A 27,137-nucleotide genomic window follows, 5' to 3' on the forward strand; every position below is an offset into this window, starting at 1 on the left:
AGAGTATGGCAGTTCTCCCTCTTGTGGACTCGCGTGATTAATACAACTTCAAGAATTGAATCTTGAATCTTTTTTAATTTAATTTAATTTAATTAAAACACACACACACACACACACACAAAGGTGCAAAAATGTAACAAAAACTGCATGTTTATTTTGTACGCCCTAACAAACATTGGGTTTTTTTTCAGCTCTCAAATTTTCACAACTCGCCCACAAGTGTCACCTTTGCAGCCACATTATAAAGCTTGCTGACAATAAGATGACGGACGGCTCATCGTTCTAGAAAATGTACAGAGATGACAGACTGTTGTGGTGTGGATTCTTTTCTGAGAAGCACAAGAAAGAAAGTGACAATTACTTAACTTGAGTGGTCTTTGAGGACTGAGAAGTCTTATGAACATCCTAACAAAAACAACAAGACTGAAGCTTTTTCAGCAGCCTATCAGTCTACTGAACAATATTACAAAATATCCTCCAAAGTGTCCTCTCTCTGAAGATCCTGACCCACTAAGCACAACTAGTTTCCAATGGAGATGACATTACACTGTTAGATATATCATAAATGTATATTTATTTATTTTATTTGTCAAAGTATCCTGGGAGAAAATGTATCATGGTTTTCACAAAAAGATTAATCAATACAACTTTTTTCAACATTGATAATAATGTGAAATTTTTACACTTAAGGCTGGAGTAATGGCTGTTAAAAAATCAGCTTTGCTATCACAGGAATGCATTTTTAAAATATATTAAAATAGTAAACATTTACTTTATACAATTTCACAATATTTCTGTTTTTACTGTATTTTAGATCAAATAAATGCAGCATTGGTGAGACTTCTTTCAAAAACATAAAAAAAATCTTACTGACCCCAAACCTTTGAACAGTCGTGTATATTATGTGCACTTTATATCATTATGCTTGCATTGTACACTTTTTAAATGTATCTAGATTTATTACCTGTGTCTAACAGAAGAAGGGTTTACCATGACCATGAATGGGTTAATTGTCTTGCAGAGTCGTTTCTGGACATAATTTTGTTTCAATAAACAAAACAAAGACTTCAACAAGAACAAATAAATGATTTTCAAACACTTTCAATTATGACAATTTCTTTCATGTCTTATATTATGGAACATTCGTATAATTAATAACTATACTACAATCTTAACAAGATTATATAATTTATGACAACAACAACTTCATAGTTGTTAAGTAGCATAATTGCATGTAAATTCAAAGAGAAACATTTTACAAACAAAACTAAAATATCTAAACATACACTACCATTCAAAATTTCAGGATCATTTTTCATATTTGTGAAATAAGTTTCTTATGCTCACCAAGCCTGCAAATATTTTTTAAACAAATACAGTAAAACAGTAATATTATATAGTCATTTTCTATTTTAATATATTTTAAAATGAATTCCTGTGATGGCAAAGCTGAATTTTCAGCCGTCATAACTCCAGTCTTAAGTGTCACATGATCCTTCAGAAATCACTATAATATGCTGTTTTGGTGCTAAGGAAACATGTCTTATTAATATCAGTGTTGAAAACATTGGTAAAACTAAACTAAACTAAACAAACTTACTGACCCCATTTGAACAGTAGTGTACATGTCAAACAAGACTATACTTCAAATGTTAAATTTGACAAAACTTATTATACATAACAAAAAAAGCAATAAAAAATTACTATTACATAAATATCAATTGTAAGACACTTGTGCAACACAATAACTTACAGAAATATTAGCAAATTTATAAACAGAAATTCTTGCCATTATGTTTGCCTGATTAACCATAAATATAAACTATAAAAACATAAACCATTTTGTCATCATCTAATATCATGTATGTTTCATCTCTAGTGTACAGTACATGGACCAGAGACTTCTCGTTTTATTCTAGCCCTCAGTCTGCGCAGTTCTACATGGCCGCTGTCCACTTTAAGCCCGGTCTCTGTCATAAGCCAAGCTTTGTCGAGTTTCTGTTGCCCATAGTTCTGCAGGGCAAAGCGCAGAAAAATTTTGGCAAGGCGCTGTGTTCCCAGACCAGCATCTACACACAGCAGAGCCTGTTCCTCGTGCAGGTCCAGGGCTTGAGAAAAGTCCTGTAACCCAGACTCTTCATGGGAGCACAACAACAAACTATGGCCTCTGCGGCAATGGTCCTCTGCCCAAACCCTTTGCTCCTCTCTGCCATCTGCACTGTGGCCCTGGATGACCTTATTTAGATCAGACACCGCCTTCTCGTGGAGCCCTAGGTGGGCCAGACAGGCTGCACGCTGCCTGAGGTACTGAAGCTTCATCTCATTGACCGCTCGCACTGCTAGAGTAAGGAGAGCTAAAGCCTGCTCCCACTGACCACTTTCAGAAACAATGCTGGCCTGCTGAGAAGCTGCCTGGAAGCACAAAATCACTTTATTAGTCACTGTAGAGTTGAATTTGCCTTGAGTAATAGGGAAAAATCAATACAAAAGAAAATCAAAGGGCTGTGAATGGATAAAAAAAACTTAACAAATCAATCACATCTACCATTGAACTTGTAGTCATAAATAAATGTACTGTACACATTGAATCCCTACATTAATATAGAATCAAAAAAGAAAGTACCTGTGCCAGGCGTTTTCTTTGAGCCGACTGCAGAAGAGTGATCAGGAAGTCTAGAGTTGCTGGTTCTTTCTGAGCCACCACACTCAGATAGTTGGCTGCCACTTTGTAGTTCTGCTGCCAGGCCTTCACAACACCCCACCTGGCCTTAGCTGCAGCATCTCGAGGCTCTTGACCAAACACTTGCTTCAGGTGTGCACCTGCAGCATTCACCTCCCCTTCACAAACATAAAAGTTACATTTTACATAGACATGGCCCACATACTTGACTCCTACATGCTTTATTCTGTTCCCTACCTTTGGCAAGTAGTGTATCTATGTACAGGAGGTGCCACCTGGGTTCCCTGCAGTCAGTGTTCATTAGTGCTCCACTAATCAAAAAGGCCTCTCGAAGGAGCTCCTCGCTGCAGGGTACAGGGTTGGCTGACAGAGTCTCTGACAGGCTACTGCGACAGTGCTGACCCAACCATTCACTGACGAGTTTTTGTGCTTTGTCTTTAAGCGACAGCATGCTCTGAGTGACCTCCTCAGCTCCACACTGAAGGGCAACCAGTATGTCTAGTGTGCATTCCTGGTAAAATATTGATATTATAGTGTCAGTTTACAAGCATATAGGAAAAAATGACTTTGAGCGTCTGTTATATCAGCCACTGATGTTAAAATATTGTTTATTTTAAGTTTAATTTATATGTTACTTTACAAATTAAAAGGAAAAATTATTGGAAATGTGTATGAAGAAGTTAACACTAAACCAAGACTATTAAATGCTGTAAAAGTTTGTTTATTGTCATTTCATGTTATTTATGCATTAACCTTATTGCCATGTCTTACTGAATTTTGAAACCACCTGCAAAAACATGTTTTGATAAAATGAGGTGGCTCCCATAGGTGGAGGTCTTTGTTTTTGCTACCACACCTTCTGCTGGTTCAGCATAAGATAAGTGAATCCTCTTCCACACAAAGCCTGCACATGGTCTGGGTGCTCTTTAAGGATTGCAGTGAAGTCAAAGATAGCTGTCTTCCATTGGCCCAGCAGAGCATAACATCTTGCTCTCTCCAGCAGGGAATCTATTGCTCCACCACCTACAGAATAATCAGTTAGCTTGTTAGGACATATAAAACATCAGTGTTCTGAATTACCTTCTTCTCTTTCGAATACAATTTATATTAAGCTGATCACATGAGTTATACGAAATATAAAATCAACATCAATAACAAAAGCAAGTATCTGAAATTTGCAGAAGTAAAAAAAGGAAACTGCTGTATTTTCCCATAGAAACTGCGTCAATTAGATAGAATCAATGGTGTGATTTCCTGTTAGCATTTACACTTTTCCCCTCTGCATTTCACTATGATAATCATAAATATTTTGTAATGTAATTTTATATATTACTGTACTGTATGTGTCCGAAAACAACATGCCCTCATTACCTGAAGCCATAATGGCAATGGACAAATAGGCCACAGCTTCCCTTATTGCACTTTCTGCTTGTTGGCCACACAGTATACGCTTGGAAGCAGTGTGACAGTGTTTTTCTAGAAGGGCTAGGTCTTGTAAAGATGTTACAGATAGAAGGGGCCGCAAACAGCTAGTGTCTCCTGAATTGATCAGCTTCTTCAGTAGCTGTAAGACAACAGAGAAATTACTTACTGAGAAGACGGAAATTAATTATAATATTAATTATAATAATTAATTAATATATTTTATTATGGATACATTTTTTATGCGATTTAACTAAGGTGAACTGTAAGAGAAATATAATCTAGCACCTGATAGGCATCATAAAGGAAGCCTCGATGCAGCTGCAATATTGCAAGGCGTGCGAGAATCGGTGGCCGTGGGGCTGTGTGCTCAATGTTCAGAAGAAGACGATAAGCCTCCTCAGCACGACCCAACTGGTACAGAGCATCTGCTGTGAGAATCTGGGGTCCATCGGCACCAGGTTGTAACTCCATTAGGAGAAGAGCGAGAGCGTGCACACCAACAGCAGACCTGAAAGGAAGCACGGGAGACTGAATAAGTGCCATCCAGTCTTACTCGTGTAGGGCTAAAGTTCTGCGGAGTTCAGCTACAACCTTAATTAAACGCACATGAACCAACTAATTAATAGAGGTCAACCGGCTGAGAAGGTCCAACCCGAATGTTTAATGTGGCAATTGTTAGCATCTGTTTATATTAGATTTTATCCAGCTGGTCATTTTTATGCATTCATTATCCAACAAAGTTACAACATTTACTAATACATTTTTCGATTTTAAAGTTGTATCTGTTAACATTAGTTAATGCACTATGAACTAACATGAATGAATAAGGTATAATATTATATTAATATCTATTTATATGTAAAAAGTACAGTACATTTTCATGGTTCAGTACTTTTTTATTTTCTGTAATTAAGTTTAGCACTAATTTACTTGGAGTGTTATGTTTGTTTTTATTCAGTATCCATTTTAAAAACTTGAGGTGAGGTTGATTAATCAGTGATCGGCCAGTACAATCCAAGTTATTGTTATCAGTAAAATCCACTATCGGTCAACCTCTTTTAAATAACGTCTGCAGAATCTTTAAACTTTTAGTCAGGTAGGTTGAAGCTGATCTCTACAGGAAAGTGGCCCTCCAGAAGCAGGATTGGACATTCCTAGTCTTATTCAGGGGTGTCCAATCCTCCAGAAGCAGGATTGGACACCCCTGAATAAGACTAGGAATGAACCAATAATAAAGCTATGACCGTTTCTAATAGGCCAATTCCCATGTCTTTGCTGATAACTGAAAAATATTAAAATTCTATACTTTCTTGTCTAACAGAGAATCAAAATCAGTGATGAAAAATGGATATTCATTTTTATATTTGGTAAAGATTACATTTAACAAAGTTAATCAAAGGTACACTCTTAAAACTTAAAGTTCCAAAAGGAGGTTTTCACAGGACACAGGAAAACCATTTTTGGTTATTCAAAGAACCTTTCCATGAAAAGTTCTTTAAAGAATCATTATGAAGAACTTGTGTGAAGAACATTTTAATCATGAAGCTGATTAACCTTTTTCTACTATAACGAACCTATTGTGCAATTAAAATGTTCTATGGATGTTAAAGTTCCATCATGGAACCATCAATGTCAAATAAGAACCGTTATATTTAAGAGTGTAATCCATGATGGTACCGATATATAGTGTGCATCCCCAAATAAGACAAAAAAGACAAAATGAAAGATACAGCACGACAAATAAGTTTCATCCCAAATGAAAAAAACGCAAATGTACCTCTGTTTGTTGTTGGTGTGACCCTCCTCATGCTCTTGTTGAGCTCTAGGGTTTGTCTCAGCTCTTTGCTCTTCGGTCCCCTCAAGCATGACTCTTCCCTGTTCCAGCAACACGGTGCACAGCAACCCACGGTAATTCCAAGGCACCAGGCACCTAACAGTTATAGAAGCATCCTGCAGCTGTAATTGGCTTGCTGTAATGTAATCTAGAGCAGTAAGGTAGTGTGAGCCAGCCATCATACGCAGGATACCCCTACCACAGAGTGCACGGACACAGCTGGGTGGGTGAGGAGTACTATGCTCAATCACCGCTTGGAAATCCTCCAGAGCACCTTTATGGTCTTCAGAGAATAGTCGGGAATACCCTCTGAGCACTTGCACTGTGTTCTGGTAGCTCTGCTGGGCTGGAGCTGCAGCGGCGAGCTGGCTACTTATGGAAAGGGCTTCTCTATGTTCTCCACGCAGGAGGAGGCAGTCTGCCAGACGCACACGCAGTTCCCTGCCTCCTCCGTCTGACTCCAGGTGGCATAGAGCTCGCAGTTGAGCGATAACGGGATCCAACATCTCCACTCCTTTCAAAGACCTAAGGTCAGGCCTCATTAGAACGGCCTCTCTGAACTCTGAGACACCCTTCTCGGCCTGTTGACGCAGCTGGATGCGAGCAGCCAACCCTACGCCAGTGTCCGAGAAAAGACTCTGAAATTGCTGTCTTGCTGTGGCCGGATGAAGTCCAAAGCCGTCACCTAGATCTTTGCAGACTTCTCTTGCTCGTCCTCCTGCAGAAAAATGAGCAGCTGCCCTCCCCACGAGTAAACAAGCTCTTTTCTCTGGCACCATTGCATGTTCAGTCTGTGATTCACCTAGTTTAAGAGCCAACGACAAAGCTTCTGCACTTTCTATGAAATTTTCAGATGAAAACAAGACTGCTGCTTGAAGCTCTCTTACTTGGATGTCGTCTGGTGCAATGGCAAGTAAAAACTCAACAGCTTTAAGAACATCGATGTCTTCACTTGCTTGTGTAGGACTAAATGCTTTTTCCATCTGCCCCTTAGTATGGAGAATGGAATATCTTGGAGATATTTGCTGGTAAAAGGCTTTAATTAATAGCTTCACATATTGAGTTTGCCTTTCTTTAACTAGTCTAATAGTTTCTGATTTATTTCCATGAAAGGCCTGCAGATAAAGGTGAGGAACTTTGGGATTTTGTGTGTCAGAGAGCAAGCAGGCCAGAGCTCTAGTTAGCTCCAGAATTAATCTTGTGCGACCCTCAGGTTGAGGCATTTGTTTTCCCTCTAGAAGAGCAGAACACCGTGCAAAGATCTCATCTGAAGCATGACCTGTACCCTGCAGGACAGACTCCATTTTGTAAAGAGAAGCAGACACATTATTGGGGCATAATGTAGACAGAAATACAGCAACAAGACCTTTACTCAGGCCCTCAATAGAATTGTTTGAAACGCCATCAAGCCAGGCCTCCAGCGTTGAGATCACCTCCTCTAAATGACCTGCGTTAAGGCCACGCATGTGTCCTACAGTGGAACCGGCATTATTTCCAAAAGCATAGGTGTACAGAGCTGCAGCTCTGCCAGCGTCCCCAGAGAGCAATATTTTGTCGCCCTCTCTGCACAGTTCAGCTGCTCCTTTATGTATGCCATTCATCTCCCTTCTGTGTAATGCTATTTAGATTTGGATAACATTTCCTTTACAAGGGTCCCCGTCCTCAACAACCTTTAAAAGAATTGAAAAACACATAATTAAAAAACATAATCTACCTCTTGCTCTTAATAACATGCAATGAATGTGTTAAATATAAATTGCATAAATAAATGACACTATGTAGCAAGCTGTTTACACAACTAACTAGTATCTTTTTTAATATTACTAGTTTATTTTCAATGTAGAGTGATTAGAATATTTTTCTATTTTACCAGTAACTATTCATTAGACACTAGTTAGTACTTATTAGAATAATGCGTAGTAGGGTCCCTATTAGTCAGTCTATTTCTACTAGTAACTAATCATTATGAACTTGTTTCCAAGTAGCTATTCCTGTCAGGGTTCTGTCACTTCGGTCTAGTTTATTCGTGGTTTTGTGACAGAGCTCTGACACTCCCTTCTTGTCTTGTTTTCTGGTGAGCGCGCGGCTTCGAGTGTGCTCCTCTGTCCGTATGCGTTGTGTTTTGTCCGGCACGCGGTTCGGGTTCGGCCGCGTGCTTTCTCTTGTTTTGTCTTGTTCTGTTTGGCACGCAGCTTGTGTTTTTCATTGGCTGCGTGCTTTCATGTTGTCATGTCTTGTGTGAACACGCAGCTTATGAGTATTCATGCAACGATGCAAATAAACATAGCCTATCTGTAGGCCTAAACATCTACAGTGAGGAAAATAAGTACTTGAACACCCTGCTATTTTGCAAGTTCTCCCACTTAGAAATCATGGAGGGGTCTGAAATTGTCATCGTAGGTGCATGTCCACTGTGAGAGACATAATCTAAAAAAAATCCAGAAATCACAATGTATGATTTTTAACTATTTATTTGTATGATACAGCTGCAAATAAGTATTTGAACACCTGAGAAAATCAATGTTAATATTTGGTACAGTAGCCTTTGTTTGCAATTACAGAGGTCAAACGTTTCCTGTAGTTTTTCACCAGGTTTGCACACACTGCAGGAGGGATTTTGGCCCACTCCTCCACACAGATCTTCTCTAGATCAGTCAGGTTTCTGGCTTTGAGCTCCCTCCAAAGATTCTCTATTGGGTTTAGGTCTGGAGACTGGCTAGGCCACGCCAGAACCTTGATATGCTTCTTACAGAGCCACTCCTTGGTTATCCTGGCTGTGTGCTTGGTCATTGTCATGTTGGAAGACCCAGCCTCGACCCATCTTCAATGCTCTAACTGAGGGAAGGAGGTTGTTCCCAAAATCTCGCAATACATGGCCCCGGTCATCCTCTCCTTAATACAGTGCAGTCGCCTGTCCCATGTGCAGAAAAACACCCCCATGCTTCACAGTAGGGATGGTGTTCTTGGGATGGTACTCATCATTCTTCTTCCTCCAAACACGTTTAGTGGAATTATGACCAAAAAGTTCTATTTTGGTCTCATCTGACCACATGACTTTCTCCCATGACTCCTCTGGATCATCCAAATGGTCATTGGCAAACTTAAGTCGGCCTGGACATGTGCTGGTTTAAGCAGGGGAACCTTCCGTGCCATGCATGATTTCAAACCATGACGTCTTAGTGTATTACCAACAGTAACCTTGGAAACGGTGGTCCCAGCTCTTTTCAGGTCATTGACCAGCTCCTCCCGTGTAGTTCTGGGCTGATTTCTCACCTTTCTTAGGATCATTGAGACCCCACGAGGTGAGATCTTGCATGGAGCCCCAGTCCGAGGGAGATTGACAGTCATGTTTAGCTTCTTCCATCTTCTTTTTTTTTTTTTTTTTTTTTTTTGTTATCAACATTTTTATTTATTTTTTATACATAACATCCAAAAAAAAAAATAATAATAAATGAATAAAAAATAAAAATAAAAATAAAAAACAACAACAGACACATACTCAATATCTCAAAGTCCAATCAAAGGGAGGGAAAGAGGGAAAGGCAAGAAAAACACAAAAGTCACTCCTTTATACAGTCACGTATATCAAAAAGAAAGCACTGCCAAGCATCGATGGTAGAAGGCTTGGCCCCATTTATTCGTGCAGTTGTACATTCACAAGCCACTATGTGCAGGAGACTACGGATCCAATATGTTTTTCCACACATGTGCGGTGTAAACCAGTTTTGTATTATTGTCTTCTTCGCAGCTGTAAAACCAGCAAACATCATTCTCTTTTGCATTGAGGTTATACAGAGATCAGAATCATCATTAAGAAGACACAAACTTGGATTAACAGACCAATCCATTTGCAATAAGGATGATAAAACCAGGTTTACATGTGTCCATAGACTGATGACGACAGGACATTCCCAAAACATATGCAGAAAAGTACCTGATGATGTAGTATTACATATATGGCAGTTGAGATTCGGTTGTAGTTTCATTTTAAATCTTTTGTAAGGAGTTATGTATGCTCTATGAATGACTTTGAAGTGAATAAGACGATGAGCCAGATTTTTAGATGTTAAACTGAGATTAGACCACACTCTCTCCCAGTCGACAGATAAATTAAGGTCAGATAATTCCCTATTCCAAATAGTTTGAATAGAAAGAGGTTTTGTAACGCAATCAATAATCTTATTATATATTAAAGAAACAGACGGCCGACCAACAGATGGTGCAATCCAATCTTGCATAGGATGAGAGGAGATGGGAGATGCCCAAGGAACTCCATACGCTTTGAGAGCAGAACGTAACTGAAGAAAGACAAAATATGCGGATGCTGGTAGACAAAATTTGGTTCTTAATGTCTGAAATGAACATAGGCCCTGGTTATCATATATATCACCGCATGTGTTTACACCTAAAGAGGACCAAGAGGGTTGGACAAATGGACGATTTCCGCATACAAAATTAAAATTGTGCCATAAAGGTGTACTATTACAAAATTTGAAGGTTCCTCCTATCCGACGTTCCACCGTTTTCCAGATTTTAATAGAGTTGGCCACAACCGGACCAAATTTATATTTATCCCCTTTTTTCCTGTGCCAGTAAATAACATATCTTGGAGTCTATTTGGTTTAACCTTGTCAGCTTCAATCACTCTCCAAGAAACTGTAGATTGAGGATCAACCCAATTATGAAGAGCCTTAAGCTGGAGCGACCAATAATACAGTTCAAAATTTGGTACAGCCAGTCCTCCTGCGCTATTAGGATGTTGTAATGTGGTAAGTTTAATTCTGGGGCATTTATCATTCCAGATAAATTTAGAAATTATGGAGTTAATCTCCTTAAAATAACCTGGAGGGGAGAAAGTGGTAGCATAGAGAAAAAAATTAAATCGAGGTAACAAATTCATCTTAACAGTGGAAATTCTTCCTTGAAGAGAGACTTTAAGATTCTTCCATCTTTGAATGTCCTTTTGGCTTTAACTAAGATATTATTAAAATTGTCTCTGGCAATCTTATGAATGTTTTATATATGGTAATGCCCAAATAGATGAAAGATTCCTTAATAGGGATAAATGAGGGAATAGAAGAATTGACTTTAACATTGTTAATTGGCATTAAAGCAGATTTGCTCCAATTTATTTTATATCCTGATAAGCTACTAAAATTATCAAATTCCTTAATTACACTAGAGACTGAAACATCAAAGTGGTCTAAATATAGAATAATATCATCAGCGATAACGAAATACTATGATTATGATCATGAATCTTAATCGATACTTCAGATTTCCTGATGGCTTGTGCTAAGGGTTCAAGAGATAGACAAAACAATAAGGGTGAAATCATCCCTGCCTTGTTCCCCGCTGCAAAGGGAACGGGGGGGAAATAATATTACCAGTTATGACTGATGCTGCAGGTGAGTGGTATAATGTCTTAATCATAGAAATGAAGTGTTCGCGAGCGAAACATTGCAGAACTGCCCACATATAATTCCACTCTAGCCTGTCAAAGGCTTTTTCTGCATCAAGTGAAAAGACCGCACAAGGGGTCGGTGGGAGTCTGCAAAGTCCAGAATATGAAGGAGTCGACGATATTGTCAGATGCATTGCGCCTTGATGAAACCAGTTTGGTCCTCCTTGATCAGACTATGAATTACCTTCTCCATACGAAAAGCAAAAACTTTAGCATAGATTTTAAGATCACATGGGATAAGCGAAATCGGTCTGTAGCTGGAACAATCTAATGGGTCTTTCCTTTTTAAGAAGTAATGAAATCAGTGATGTTTTTGATCTCTATGAAAACCCCATGTTCAATCGCAAAATTAAATGAATTAAGCATAAGTGTCCCTACCAAATCCCAAATTTCTAAATATAATTCAGGGGAGACCATCTAGACCGGCGATTTGCCCTTTTGAAGGCTTTTTAGAGAGACGTGAAGCTCCTCCAAACTTAATGGGGCCTCCAAAGATTCTTTATCCATCTGTGTGATCCGAGGCAGTTCCAATTTATCTAAATACTGCTTACAAATTGGTTCATCAAAATCTGTTTCGGCATTATACAGATTCATGTAAAAACCTTTAAATATGTCATTAATTGCCGCAGGATTCATGGTGACCTGATCATCCGATGATTTTATTGCGCTAATATATGCCTTAGACTCGCATTCTTTCAACCTAAGGGCCAATAAATGACTAGGTCTCTCTGATTCAAAATAATATTTTTGCCTAGTCCTATGTAAAATAAATTCCGCCTTTGAGTGTGAAAGTAAATCATATTCTTCTTTTAAAGAGGACAACTGTGTAGCCTGTTGCTCAGTAAAATGTTTTTGTAGGTTTTGCAATGATTGTATTTTATTTTCCAATTGTGTAAATTGTTAAGTTTTCGCTTTGGCAAGAGTAGAAGAAAAAGATATACAGAATCCTCGTATGGCACATTTAGTCGATTCCCACATTATTTGAGGATCCACATCAGAGGGCATATTGATTTCAAGAAATTCCTTAATATATTCTTTTAATGTAGTCTGATTACTTAATAATGATATGTTAAAGCGCCATCTAGGGGCTTTGGCTTTAACATCGGAAAGAGGAACACTGCACAACACAGCAGAATGATCAGATAATAAAATTGGTAATATAGAGATGGACGAATTCGACGAAATTAAAGATGGGCTGAGAAATATGTAGTCTATCCTAGAGAAAGTCTTATGTCTATTAGAAAAAAAAGTGAAGTCCTTAGCTTTAGTATTCTGAATTCTCCAAAGATCGATTAAGTTGAGCTCCGTGATAAATTTATTCAGTAATTTAGAAGATGGATTGGCTGTTGTATCAAATTGAGATTTATCTAAAGCAGGATTTATGACAGCATTAAAATCCCCACCCACAACTAATGGGCAGTCAGTCTGCTCAAGTAATGTTTTGGAAATCTGTGTAAGGAACGCGCTGTCTGTCTCATTCGGACCGTAAACAGAGACCAATGCTAACCTATTATTATATATTTTGCATTGGATAAACACAAATCTACCCTTCTCATCACTACCAAGGTGTTCAATTGTTAAATTTAACTTTCGATTAACAAGGATAAGCACCCCCTTAGTTTTATTTTGAGCGCAGGAAAAAGCTACTAATTTATAATATTTATTCTGAAAACGTGCCACATCAGCTTGTTTTAAATGCGTCTCTTGAATTAGGGCACAGGAAATAGACTTGCGGTGTAAATATTCTAACACACGGGTTCGTTTAACAGCGAATTTAAACCATTCACATTCAGTGATAAAATATTTAGAGTATGCATTGAATATTCACAATCCCTAAATTGTATTCAATAAATGAAAAAAAACAAAAGCACTTCCATTCTGTAAATAGCATGTAAACGCTGACGTGCATTTTAGATACCAAACCTCCTAGATGAAAAATCCCTTTAGAAATAAGGTAAAATAAATAACAGTATAAATGTCTGTTGTAAAAAGTAAAAACAACATAAAAACCTGAACAACCAACAACTATAAACGAGGAACAACTCAGACCGCACATTACCGAGAACATAGGTCTGACTGAGCAACAAAAATAGTGATGGTTCGTGACCGATCCACTCCAACGCAAGACATGTCTCCCGAAAGGCCCACACAGCCAAAAAATATTTTTAATTAAACCTACTCTCAATTAGTCCCCTCCAAAAAAGAAGAAGAAAAAAGGAGTGTCAGTCTTACCAGCAACGAGATCGTTGTACCGGATATATAGGGACAATATCTCGGTAGTAGAGAGGAGAGAAGAAAAAGCAAAAAATAGACTTAGCAAGCGTCCATGTCTATCCTACCATCATCCCCTACTGGGCAGCTAGAACCATGTCCATCCCGGCCATAAAGTTCCTCCCGCTGGACCGGAGAGACCCGCAGAGCCGCGGCATATGTCTTCTGCTGAGACAGGGAGCTGATAACATCCTCCGCTTTCTGAGGGGAATCGAAGCTTTTCTGTTCCCCTTTGTGCCGTAGTTTAACCACCGCCGGATAGATGAGGAAGGGCTGGAGGCCAAGCGCTGTCATCTTCTTCAAAACCGGACCAAATGCCTTTCTCCTGATCGCTGTAGCTGGACTAAAGTCGGGAAAAAATAGTAGTGTAACATTGTTCTGTGCGCATTTCACCGGATAGGCCTGCCGAGCACCCTTCAGGATATCTGATCTGTCATGCCATCTCAGTACACGGAAGATAAGAGTGCGCGGCCGATCGGAGCCTCTCCCTCCGTCATACACGCGGTGCGCCCGGTCAATCTCAATGTCACGGCCCCTCAAGAAAGGAATCCACTTGGGAAGATGAACTCTGAGGAAACCAGCCGCGTCGGATCCCTCAGCCCCCTCTGGCAGCCCCACCAGTCGTACGTTGTTCCTCCTGCACCTGTCCTCCATATCCGTCATCTTCTCGGTGAGTCTCTCCAGCTGATTTCTTACGTCCGTGACTGCCCTCCTATCCTCACGTGCATCTGCTTGAACAGAATCAACGCGGTCACGTGTCTGCTTCGCCGCGGTAGTTATGGCCTCAAACTCCTCTCTTAGCTCTTTAACAGACTTGTTGGTCGCTTGTATGTCCTCACGCAGTTCGCGCAATGCAGGAATCAGTACAGAGTCCATCGCATCTCTTACTGCCGAATTCACAACCGAATTCAAAGTGTTTTGCTGTTGTTTAAATGCTAGTTCAATACGGCTAGCGATAGCATCGTCAAGGTCTTCTCTGGAGATGGCGGAATCTCTGAATTTTTTCTTCATTGGCGATTGCTCAATCTCTCTTTTCCGATCCCCTTTGTCTGCCTTAGCACTCATGATGGGTCCAATGCAGAGTGGTTCAAATTTTACTGACAGGATCTTACAATATGTGGCAAAGTGAGCAGAGCGAAAGACTAAGCTTGCATCGCCGTCGAAGGGTCACGTGATCCCCGCTTCTTCCATCTTCTAATGATTGCTCCAACAGTGGACCTTTTTTCACCAAGCTGCTTGGCAATTTCCCCGTAGCCCTTTCCAGCCTTGTGGAGGTGTACAATTTTGTCTCTAGTGTCTTTGGACAGCTCTTTGGTCTTGGCCATGTTAGTAGTTGGATTCTTACTGATTGTATGGGGTGGACAGGTGTCTTTATGCAGCTAACGACCTCAAACTGTTGCATCTAATTTAGGATAATAAATGGAGTGGAGGTGGACATTTTAAAGGCAGACTAACAGGTCTTTGAGGGTCAGAATTCTAGCTGATAGACAGGTGTTCAAATACTTATTTGCAGCTGTATCATACAAATAAATTGTTAAAAAATCATACATTGTGATTTCTGGATTTTTTTTTTTAGATTATGTCTCTCACAGTGGACATGCACCTACGATGACAATTTCAGACCCCTCCATGATTTCTAAGTGGGAGAACTTGCAAAATAGCAGGGTGTTCAAATACTTATTTTCCTCACTGTATATGGTAACACTATACAATACGATTTCATTAAAATACATTTGTTACAGTATTTATTAATCTTTGTTAATGTTAATGAAAATACAGTCGTTCATAGTTCATGTTAGTTCACAGTACATTAACAAATGTTAACAAACAACTTTTGATTTTAATAATGCATTAGTAAATGTTGAAATTAACATTAAGATAAATGCTGCAGAAGTATTGTTCATTCTTAGTTCATGTTAACTACACTAGTTAACTAATGTTAACTACTGAACCTTATTGTGAAGTGTTACCATTTATATAAATGTATCTGTATACAATAAAGCCACAATACCAACTACCAGGAGGTTTCTGGCCAACAGCAAAAATTTATTTTGCCTATGTCACAATATGAGGTAAATCCGGCCCTGTATTTGATACTGATTATGTTGCCAAATTGGTTTGGAACAGCTGTTGAATAAACAATTAAACTGAACATGCCTGTCTATCTGCTTGACTGACAGTTTTATTGATCACTGAGAGAGCATTGACTTGGCATGATGTTGGTTCAACAGAATTTTTTTTTTTTTTTTTTTTTTTTTTTAATAGCTTGGATGTAGTAAACTACTTTTGCCATGTTGCCGTAGCTTAGCTTGCTACATTTCCCAGGGCTGTAGCTTTAGTGTAGTTAAGCTTCATTTAAAGAAGAGTAACTGTTAGCTTAGCTCACTACATTTTCCAAGTAGCTTGCCCAACACTGGAGGATACTGTCCTTCTGGCAGTTTGTGGGGTATGTCTACCACCGTGGAGAAGAGGGTGGACTTCCTCCTCTTGGCCCTCCTCCCATTCCCCTCACAAACAACCTAGTCCCCAGTCCTCCGATGACACGTAAACGAAGGAGGAGGAATGGGCCTGCTGCAGCTGTGCCCCCAGAGGCGGCTGAAGACGCTGCAGTACCCCCACTGATGGCTAATGAGGCTGCAGCACCACAATGCTGCAGTGCCCCCAGTGAAGGTTGATGTTGCTGCAACGCCTCCAGAAGTGCTGGCCGAGGAGGCTGCAGCTGCCCCGGTGGTGGCCGATGTTGCTGCTATGCCCCCAGAGGCGGCCGATGATGCTGCAACGTCCCGCTCTCGGAAACGGAGGAGGAGGAAGAAGGCTTCTCTCACCCTTCAAGGCCTGGAGGCTGTTCCTGAACCTGCTGCTGGCCAGGAGGTCGTCCCAGAGCTGCCCAAGGTCCTTGCCCTGCTGGCTCCACCCAGGGTCCTTGCCCTGCCGGCTCTGCCCAAGGTCCTTGCCCTGCCAACTCCACCCAGGTTCCTTGCCCTGCTGGCTCCACCCAGGTTCCTTGCCCTGCCGGCTCCACCCAGGTCCCTTGCCCTGCCGGCTCCACTCAAGCTCCTTGCCCTGCCGGCTCCGCCCAAGCTCCTTGCCCTGCCTGCTCCTCCCAAGCTCGAGCTCCTTGCCCTGCTGGCTCCACCCAAGCTCCTTGCCCTGCCGTCTCCCCTCAAGCTCCTTGCCCTGCCGGCTCCGCCCAAGCTCCTTGCCCTGCCTGCTCCTCCCAAGCTCGAGCTCCTTGCCCTGCAGGTTCCACCCAAGCTCAAGCTCCTTGCCCTGCCGGCTCCGCTCAAGCTCCTAGCTCTGATGGCTCCGCCTTTGCTTCCTGTCCTGCCGGGGCCGCCCTTGCTGCCTGCCAAGCTGTTGGCCCGCCCTGGCCTCCCGCCGGGGCCCCTGATGCGCTAGAGCCTGCCTGTTCTGTCGCTTCGGCCCCGCCCTGGCCGTCCGCCAGGACTCCAGAACTGCTGGAGCCTCCCTGGCTCAACCCTCCCGTCCCACCCTGGACCATCCTAAAGACTTCCTGGTGGCGTCCCTTTGGGGAGGGGGTAGTGTTAGGGTTCTGTCACTTCGGTCTAATTTATTCGTGGTTTTGTGACAGAGCTCTGACACTCCCTTCTTGTCTTGTTTTCTGGTGAGCGCTCTCTTGTCTACGTGCTCTGTTTCATGTTGGAGCGTGGTGTTCGGATCCCGGAACTCTGGCTTGTTCAGGCTCTGTTCTGGTTTTCATGTCGGGATTCGGACACTCACGTTCCAGGTCTGTCTTGCTGTGGGAGTGTGTGGTCTCGAGTTCGCTCGGGACGTGCGCTCCTCTGTCCGTATGTGTTGTGTTTTGTCCGGCACGCGGTTCGGGTTCGGCCGCGTGCTTTCTCTTGTTTGGTCTTGTTCTGTTTGGCACGCAGCTTGTGTTTTTCATTGGCTCCGTGCTTTCATGTTGTCATGTCTTGTGTGAACACGTGGCTTATGAGTATTCTCATTAGCTGCGTGTTCGTGTCCTGTTTAGCACATGGCTGATGATTTGTATTGCTGGCCATGTGCTTGTGTTTTTGTTTTGTGTGAGCACATGGCTTTTGTCTTAGTTTTCTGTCTGCCATGTGCTCTCATGTCTATTTGTTTTGACCCCACCCATCTTGTTACCTGATTATTGGCTAATTTGCCCCACCTGTGTTTTACCTCGTTACCCTCCTCTTTTGCTCCCTATTTAATCTCCTTGTGTTTGCAGTCCCGTGCGAGTTCGTCGTCGAATGTTGTGTGTGCGTGCCTGGTGTCCTGCCCTGTCTAGCCTTGTCCTGCCTTGCCAGTCTGTTTTCCCCTACGGGGTAGTTTTTGTTTGTTTTTGTTTATATTTATTGTTAATAAAAGCCATTTCTTCCTGCATTAGAGTCCTCGCTCTCATCCTTTCACGCGCACTTGACAATTCCAGCATTACTAGTACTTATAAATATTTTTTTAAATTGCATCTTAAAACTATTTTTTTTATTTTTTTTTAGATTAGCTTATTCGGATTGATATAGTTTTGTGTATTATTGTGCACTGTTATTCTTTTCATTTATTGTTTATGTATTTTAATATTTGTAAGGTAACCTTGAGTGTCATAAATGGTGCCCATAAATAAAATAAATTATTATTACTTAATTATTAGATCCTAGTAATTTTTTTATTAATATTACTAGTATATGTTACATTTATTACTAGTAACATTTCTTAAACAATTTCCTTTTGGCATAATCTTACTGGTGGAATAAATAGTTACCTGTCATTGTTTGGATAGTGACTAGCAGCAAATTAACAAGTAGGCTACTAGTATCCCAAATCAGCATTAGTGATTAAATGAACAGATACTATTCGCTGTTTGAATTAAGTAGTAGGCTATCTAATGAATAATTATTTTAAAAAATACAAGTTGAAAAAGATACTAGTCAGTGTCGGGTTATTTTTAAGTAATTAAATACCAGCACTAGTTTAAACAGTAGTCCGTTCTAAACTGGCAGAACCTGTCCTTGCAGACACCAATTTAAAACAGATTACAATTTTCATACATAATGTATATGATATAATGTAGAACACGACATTATATCGTCCAATAACACATGAGCTCGTGCACACCTCTTAATGATGGTTTACTCACCTGTCTGTGTCTGTGAGTTTGAGGGTGCAGTCCACGCACTTTCGGTCGAATTCTGACTTGTACGAGTTAAACATTGTGTTCTGAGATGTACCGCATATTAAACATGATTTAGATGGACCACAGATGAATGTTCCTACTCTTTACTCCATACAGCTGTCAAAAGATCCGACTGTGGTTAAAGAAAAGCTTAGTCTCTAAAAAGAAGCTCCTGCCGAAACTCAATATGCCGACCCCATGTGTGAAGTGAAAGACGATAGGAAAACGAAACATAAAAGAAAACACTTTAACATCGACAAAAGACAACACTTAAGGCGTTAAGGAGATAATATTAGGAACAACGACGAATTTATAGGTCTGGCCAGATGTTTGCTTGTTCTCTCGTAAAAATACTAATAATTATTTATGGCTAAGTTACACAACGCGTCGGTCTTAATTCAAAACTCGTCTCGTAAGAAAAAAATGTAATGAAGTCGCCATGGTCTTTATTCAGCAGCTGTTGAGGGACTTTGTTTCATCCAAATTCCAAAAAGTTTGGTTCATGGCAAACATTCGCTTCCCGCAGCATGTGTTCACTGGTTGCTATGGAAACGACCAACTCACCTTACAATGTTGTGTTCTAAGAACATTTTCCAAACGTTTACGTTTAAACGTTTAACCATCACGTTACAGAAACGTTATTTCCGAATATATATATATATATATAAAAACGTAACACGTTATCAAAACATATTTTCTTATTATGCAGCTTGGCGTTTTCTCGGTAATGTTGCTTTTATTCATGTTGTTTACCGAAAGTGTCCCTCTAAGTGAGCTATAATGTACACAAAAGTGTTTTTCAAATGTATACTTTTAAATAATTTGACTAAAGTTAAAGAGGACTGGACAAAAATACAGTCAAGGAATAATAAAACAGAACGTCAAATATAGCCAAATGAAAAACTACTTTAAACTTAAATTTAATTTCACAACATATCAGTTTTCCCTGTTTGAATGGGTATTTCTGGACTGGAAGATATTAGCAAAGAATATTTGGGGGTGGGAGTTATAGTTCACATTTCCCAGTGAGCATGGGCTACTGTGTTTCTTTGAACTGACAATATAGGCCACAGCCTAGCAAATAGGTTATGTTATATACTTGCCTGGAAAAACGAAAAAAAAAAAACAAAAAAAAAAACAATTAAACTGCTTTGATCTTCACTGTGGTTTAAGCAGAAGTCAGATGAACCTGGGGGAACCAGATGAAAGGGGAATTTCCTTCTGCATAGTTCAGAGGCCACAGCAAATGTTTGCTGACATTAACTAAACTTAATGTCAGAACTTTTCTTTGTCTGCACAGCTAGGACACTTTCATTGTCACACTTTCCATTTTATAACTACATGTTGCTGTCAAGATCGGAGCCAGACATATTCCGCACATTCATTGTTTTTATTAAGAAAAGTAACAAATGAATACCGGTGTGACAAAGTGAGTATGAAGTAATACCTCACGGGTGTACAATATGACTGAGAACTTATAACACACAAGTAAGCAACTAAGTTTATCCTGAAAAACCCTAGTTGATGGATGCTAAAATTGAAACGAAGTTCAAACTTTGAATTGGTCAATTAATCTTTAAATATTCACATTTGTACAAGTATAGTGACACAAAGCTGATTCATATAAAAAAAGAACAATAATTGTAATAAGTTATTACAAAGCACCTATGATATGCATAATAATCTGCATTACTTTTACATTATGGCTAAATAAAACAATTCACAAAGAATATTTTTAACCATGAGGGTTTCCTGCTCACAAGACAAAGCATCCTTGTAAATGATTGAAATGCAACTGCAGCTCACACACATGAGGAGATGGAGTCAAGATGAGTCAGTTTTACATAATTGCTTGCAATTGTTCTAGCTTCTCTTGCAGTTCCTGGGCACAGCCTGACAGGTTCATGTAGTGTAATGTTGAGTAGATATTCTCCATCTTTGCTCCACTGCTCTGGCTCCACAGACGCAGCATATGATACTGCTTTTCTAGATAGGACGGGCCTGCCTCCAGTTCGATCCGTTCCATCTGATCATCTGACACAGAAAGCAGTCGCAAAAATTCCTTCCAGCGCATCACGGGAATCGCTTTTATGACAGTATAGAGCACTGGTGCTGGCCAGGACTCCTTCTGCAACACCTGCATCACTGGGGGAAAGTAGATATGGCCTTTAGATACAAAGGTTGAGAAACCCCAAGCTCTCACATAGAGTAGGCCTATCAGTGCCAAATGATTATAAGTTTTATCGCAAAAGAACCATTACGAAGAAACCAAATAGTTCATTACAATGTACATATCAATCAGTCTAGCAACAAGATGAGCACTGCAACAACATTAACATATTGAATTCCTCTTGAGGTCACTGTCACTAGGCTACATTCTATAAAAGTCTGTAAAAATAGGGTTTAATGTATGGGTAATATGAAGGAATTTTCCGTATTGATTTTTCACAGGTGTTTTCCCCGTATTTGGACTTTTTCATTATATTGCGTTGTGCTTCGGGGTTCAGGGAAATGTCCGTAGAAAATGTGGTGGCAGAAAATTACCAGTACCTTTTCCGTTTTTCTACTGATTTTTTTCTTTCACTGTACAATTGATAAGCCAGTTGCACTTTTGTCAAACGAGACTGAGCGAATCCCTGGTGTGATATGAAAGAATTAAAGTAGTGCCGGATGAGCAGAGTGCCTAATAAAATAAAATATTAAGGCTATATCATGACAACTAAAACCAAGTTTCCTCCTTTCTTTTTATTCTCATTTACTCTGAAAATTATCTACTTCGTTTAATCAGCACATTTTAATGCCTTTTCAACATAAAGCTGTGAGACTCCTACCACACCAAGGAAGCAACTAAAAGTGTGCAGGTTATTAGAAGTTACAATCAGATTAAACAGTTCTCAGAAGTTCTTAGACTTTGTAATGTAAGCCTGAAGGCTAGCTGATCACAATCAGTTTCACATACACCTACACGATTGGCAAAAGGATAAGACAAATAGTTGACAAGAAAACTTGAAATATTTAAAAAAGCAATCACAACATTTGAACAGTTCTAAGAATAAACCTATACTATATTAAGTATTGCAATGTCTTAAAGGGGTCATGAAATGCATTATTAAATTTTATAATGTTTCCTTAGATCATAATTTATACATAAATGATAATTTTCTACCCTGGATTTAGCTCTCTGATTTGAGCGCTCTGTTGGAAGGGCTGTGCCTGCTGAGACTTCAATTTAAATGCCCACTGCTATGATTGAAACATCTTTGCATATAAAATGACCTTGCAAATTCTCAAAAACTTTTACTGCATTTGTACTATAACAGCCATTGTACTATTATCTAATCCTGAAAAGTGTTGATTAAAGCATTTTATTTAGAACTACTCCAGTTACAGCACTGCACTATAGCCGGACAAAGTCATGTCTACTGAGCACACACTGATCTCCTGCAATCTTGCCAATACTACCATCATAACTAACACAGTGAAAACACAATGTAAATAAGAGACACATTGAGCAGTGTAAATTTTGCCATTGATCATGAAGGAAGTTTTGGTGAAAATGCAGAAATCACTGATAGATTCATGCTGATCTTGACTGCTCCAGTCCAAATTTACATACTACCATATCTGCCCTAAATAGTACTCAAAGCTGCATTCAAAACCACGTAATAACTTTCTATATAGTAGGGAAAAAACACAAAAGAAGTATGTCCGAATTCACAGTACTCGTAAAAGAGTAGGCAAAAATTACCCAGATGACCTACTACTTCTGTCATGATTCTGAAATGTACATATGATGGACTCTTTTCCCATGAGGCCACAGGAGAGGATTTATGAATGGCAGTGACATCTTTCAACTAATGCTGATAGGTCATGTGACAGTGACAACATGATGAATGCAGTATGTCCAAATTACATTCATACTACACACTATCATACTATAAAAATGTACTCTTTTTGTGGCTGCAATGTAATTAATTATTCAAAAAAGTACCTACTCAAGATAGAATGCAATTTCAGATGCAGCCCAGATCCATGCACACTCGAACGGCTAATATCGCATACAACCCATTGCACATTGGATGCGGATTCGATTAGAACTACATGCCTCTTCATTCAATATGCTTGTAAATGAAATGTGGAGGATGTTAGCTGTGATAAGATGATTTACAGGTTTGCTTAAACAATGACCGAGCGCACGTAACTAAGCAACAGAGCAGTCCATTAAAGACGTGATTACGACAAAGTAGTACGTCCCAAAGCTGGCTCTTCTGCTACACACACAAAAATATGTACTTTTTCTTCACAAACAACATTACATATGGGATGCATTGAGGGGAAATTGTGACGTCACAATTCTCCCGATTTCAAATCCGGGTATTTCAGTAGTTTATATTTAAAATTAGAGAGTTAGTTTTAAGTTTTTAAACTTGCAGTATGTTTTTCTTGTAGAGTAATCTCTTATGAATGTAAATATCAAGAACATGTTGATTCTCCATTTCATGACCCCTTTAATGTTTTATATAATTACATTTTGGGTTTCCGTTTGCTATCAGGGGGGCCATGATGCTCTGTAAATCTCCACTGAGGATGCTGCGTGGGTAGCTGGTTACTGGTAAAGTTTTGATAGTGGCTCCATTTCTTTCCTTTAAAGACAAACAAATGCTTATTAAGGTGATGCTTATCACTTAAAATGTCAGAAAACATGAAAAAAAATAAAAATAAAATCCTCAACATAATTTCCACCTTGTTATTTAATTGTACACAACAGAAACATGTTAAATCAAAAAATTACAAACCATTGCTGTGGGAATGCTGATTACATCATTAGGTTGATTTACTGAAACAAAGACAAAATTCACTTATCTCGAATATTGCAACATGCCGCTTTCCTAAATCAATGTGCATTTCCTATTTTAAGAAAACAATGTTAAGCTGCTTTACTTTGTAACGATGCAAGGCCCCATTAAAGGTATAACCAGCTTTATTAATCTAAATTAAGTACACGTGAGTGTATATGAACCTGGTTGAATCTGAATGTCTGGATGTTTGCCAACATTCCAGATTCTGGCTCGGCAGCAAAGCCATCTTCGTCTGTAGAACCAGATGAGAAAAAGAGAGAATAGACCCCCCAATAAGGTCACAATGACGAGTAACACCAGCAACAGCGGGTCAGGAAAATCTAAGAAAAGGGACAATATATCACACAAAGTTTAACCTCTGTATTTCTTACTTGAAAGGTCTGCATATATATACATTTTTCTAATTATACATGTCAGGATGTTGTGATACCTTGTCTTTCAGGTGTGATAGCTGAACAAAAAGATTTACAGGATTCATTCTTGCACTTATACCTGCAACAAATTACATTAAGCAATAGAGCATTTACATTTAATGTGCTTTGACCCAAGACACTTTCATGACAAACATATGTAAAACATAACTATAAAATAACTACAAATGTATTTACCATAAAAACATTTCCATAATCACAAGTTTCAAAACAAAAGATTCATCATATTCTTTGGTGTGCTGGAAACTGAAATAGTGTTTCGTTGCTAATGACGCTGGTGAACATTATTACAAATGCAGGAAATTCTGATGCGGATGCCAAACCTTATGCACAGGAAAACCACAACCCATTAACCTACAAGCTAAAGACTTGAATAAACTAAAAATCCTTATTCTCCACAAATAGAGTAATCAACCAAAAATCCATTAAGATTCAGAAGATACAGAAAATGTGAATATTAGACCCCATACTTAACACAGCTTTGGCATTTTCCACTTTCCGGAAAATCTCCAAGCTCACACCCTACTGCTGTGGTTTTAATAGCTGTTTCTTGGTTACAATTCTTTTTACAGTTCAGACCTGAGTAACACATAAAAGGAAAAACATACTATTCAGTTATAGTTTCCTAGCCACAAGATATTAAGAATATTTAATTTTCAGTTTTTTATTTAGAATACTGCAGAAAGTATCACCTTTGTTCCTTGGCCATAAATTAACTTCCTTTAATGGTACTTACATTCTGTGCAGTTTTGACAACTGTTACAGTGTTTACAGTGACCATTACTCTTGTAAAATCCAGGTTTACAAGCGCAGACTCTGTTCTGTGTTGGTGTACAGGAGGTATTCTCTACTTCATTAGCTGTAAAACCAGGAGTCTTATATTTAGATAAAAAGTCCACCTTGCTACAGTTATATAAATTTCAAATGCCTAAATTCCACATGCATTAATTAGATTATTGCAATAAGTGTATTCTGATATTTTACTTACCACCGCTATCACATGTCGTACATCTTGAACATTGTTCCAGTCTACCTGGTAATTCAGAAAAAAAACCGCTCGCACACTTCACACAGACCTGTTGTAATTTGTAATATCCTGCAGGAAATATCAAAATAATCAATAATAAAGAAAATTTCTTTTCAGCAAATATATTCCACAAAGGTCCATCTTTTATGGGTATTTTTCACTGTGGTTTTACTATTATTTTTTATTTTAGTTAGTGGGAGGCATGTCTGTTTACCTGCTGAACAACGTCCATCTGTCATGAGTGGAATTTTAATTTGGCATTGGCATTGGGAGACTATAAATAGTATAAATACCTGAAATAAAGACAATTAACTGCAATCAAATAAACGTCATTGTCTTCTGAACATAAGAAATAATACCATCATATTTAAATACTTAAATACTCAAAATTAAAAAAAAAAAAAATCTGAATAGTTATTAAATCAGGAGTTTTCCAATGTTTTAATGCCAAAGACCCCCAAATCATGTTCCCTTATAAATGTTAAATACTTTGTGAGAAATATTTTAAGTGTGATAATATACAGAAAGGACAATGCTATTGTTTCTCCTACAATAAAAGTAGGCAGGTAATTGTTGACTAAAAATACAGAGCTGTCAAATTAATGTCGATAGCAAAGTGCAGATCATTCGAAGAATTTGATGAGAAATATTTAAGTTTATACTGACTTGCTTTAGCATTTTAGCAAATCTGAGAACCATTTGAGACAGTTTTGAGATGAATTTTGATTAATGTCATAGTTTCCAGTAATTTCATCCATGTAATAATAAAGTAATATTTTTTAGTTTTTATTAATTTCTCTGATAATGTCTACATAACCCAATGTAGCTTGTCAATGTCTTATTTTATTAAAGAAACAAAATAGACCTTTACGAAAGATAATGTTATTTATTAAATATATCATAATATCTATATATTTTTCCCACATATCACAAAGTATAGCAGATAGCAATGATCTACCACTACTTAGCCATGACAATTTAGACAACAAGCACAGCTTAACAGGCGTTAATTACAAGTGTTAATATTGTCGTTGAGGTTGACCAAACGTGTCACAACATTTGCCAAATTTAGATGTTATTGTAACAGGATGGTGGTTACTGAAAAGGTATTTCTCAACAATCAATAATCAGAAATGGACATATATATATATATATATATATATATATATATATAAAACAGTTGAAACTGATGGATTTCCAATGTTGTAATGAGGTACAGACATTTATAATAAGGAAAGATAGCAATTATAGCACAGTCTGTCCAAGGAAAGACAACAACAGCAATGCTAGTAAAATTAAATACTTACCGAATCCAAACACAGTGTTGACACAGTCATGATGAGATGTTGTTCAGTTTTAGCTCAAGAGTCATGAATGACGAGCAATAGTATTTGAATTCATAGACTTACAAATCGATGAAAACATGAAATACTCCGACTCTGCTTCATGTCAGCATTTGTGGCATCCACCTTCTGCCTCACTGACAGAGTAGCCTATCTGTTTAGACAGGAAGGTGAATAACCAACCCAGAAAGCTTTAAAGTACGAGATGTGAGAAAGTGATGAGAAACAGGAAAGCACGTCAAACTAATAACCTCAGCATACAGCTGCGATATCAGATCATTTATAAGGTCTTCCATTGGGTTAACTTCTGCTTACATTCTTTCATTTCTTCACCAACCTATAACTAACATTCCATAACATAATAACGCAATATGCCCCAAGAAGCCGTGGTTCGCGTCGTGCCTAACAACGCCCCTTAGCTGTTCACGGCACTTATTGCGTTTATAAAACGTTTAAAGCGTTTATATACGTAGTAAGGTTTCACAAAATAAAACAGAGCAAATAAAGTGTTATGATATTAATAAAACAGTATTCTTCCACCAAACAATGTAGTTCCTCAGAAATATATATATAACGTATATATATATATATATATATATATATATATATATATATATATATATATATATATATATATATATATGTGTG

General features: G+C 38.8%; 2 protein-coding genes across 6 annotated transcripts; both read right to left on the reverse strand.

Moving 5' to 3' along the window:
- Positions 1 to 155: 155 nt before the first annotated feature.
- On the reverse strand, positions 156 to 19,350 carry ttc34 (tetratricopeptide repeat domain 34). Its single transcript, XM_058762273.1, has 8 exons — positions 18,794 to 19,350; positions 5,883 to 7,609; positions 4,391 to 4,613; positions 4,052 to 4,244; positions 3,537 to 3,703; positions 2,918 to 3,191; positions 2,624 to 2,838; positions 156 to 2,412 (listed from the first exon to the last, which is right to left on the reverse strand). Exons 2-8 carry the CDS (start codon positions 7,538 to 7,540, stop codon positions 1,876 to 1,878), a joined length of 3,267 nt encoding a protein of 1,088 aa, XP_058618256.1. The 5' UTR covers positions 7,541 to 7,609; positions 18,794 to 19,350; the 3' UTR covers positions 156 to 1,875.
- An 855-nt stretch (positions 19,351 to 20,205) lies between these two features.
- On the reverse strand, positions 20,206 to 26,917 carry si:ch211-112c15.8 (tumor necrosis factor receptor superfamily member 1A). Of its 5 annotated transcripts, none has more exons than XM_058763140.1 (11): positions 26,741 to 26,917; positions 26,454 to 26,643; positions 25,361 to 25,439; positions 25,108 to 25,215; positions 24,856 to 24,978; positions 24,590 to 24,698; positions 24,119 to 24,180; positions 23,850 to 24,008; positions 23,626 to 23,666; positions 23,358 to 23,472; positions 20,206 to 20,974 (listed from the first exon to the last, which is right to left on the reverse strand). In XM_058763140.1, exons 2-11 carry the CDS (start codon positions 26,481 to 26,483, stop codon positions 20,670 to 20,672), a joined length of 1,131 nt encoding a protein of 376 aa, XP_058619123.1. In that variant the 5' UTR covers positions 26,484 to 26,643; positions 26,741 to 26,917; the 3' UTR covers positions 20,206 to 20,669. The 5 variants fall into 5 exon arrangements, with proteins under 5 accessions (XP_058619123.1, XP_058619121.1, XP_058619124.1 ...); XM_058763138.1 differs by having other exon boundaries at positions 26,454 to 26,680; positions 26,805 to 26,896; XM_058763141.1 differs by having other exon boundaries at positions 25,108 to 25,152; positions 26,454 to 26,917.
- Positions 26,918 to 27,137: the final 220 nt, after the last annotated feature.

Source organism: Onychostoma macrolepis, chromosome 23, assembly GCF_012432095.1.
Source record: "Onychostoma macrolepis isolate SWU-2019 chromosome 23, ASM1243209v1, whole genome shotgun sequence".
In the NCBI taxonomy this organism is placed as follows: domain Eukaryota; kingdom Metazoa; phylum Chordata; class Actinopteri; order Cypriniformes; family Cyprinidae; genus Onychostoma; species Onychostoma macrolepis.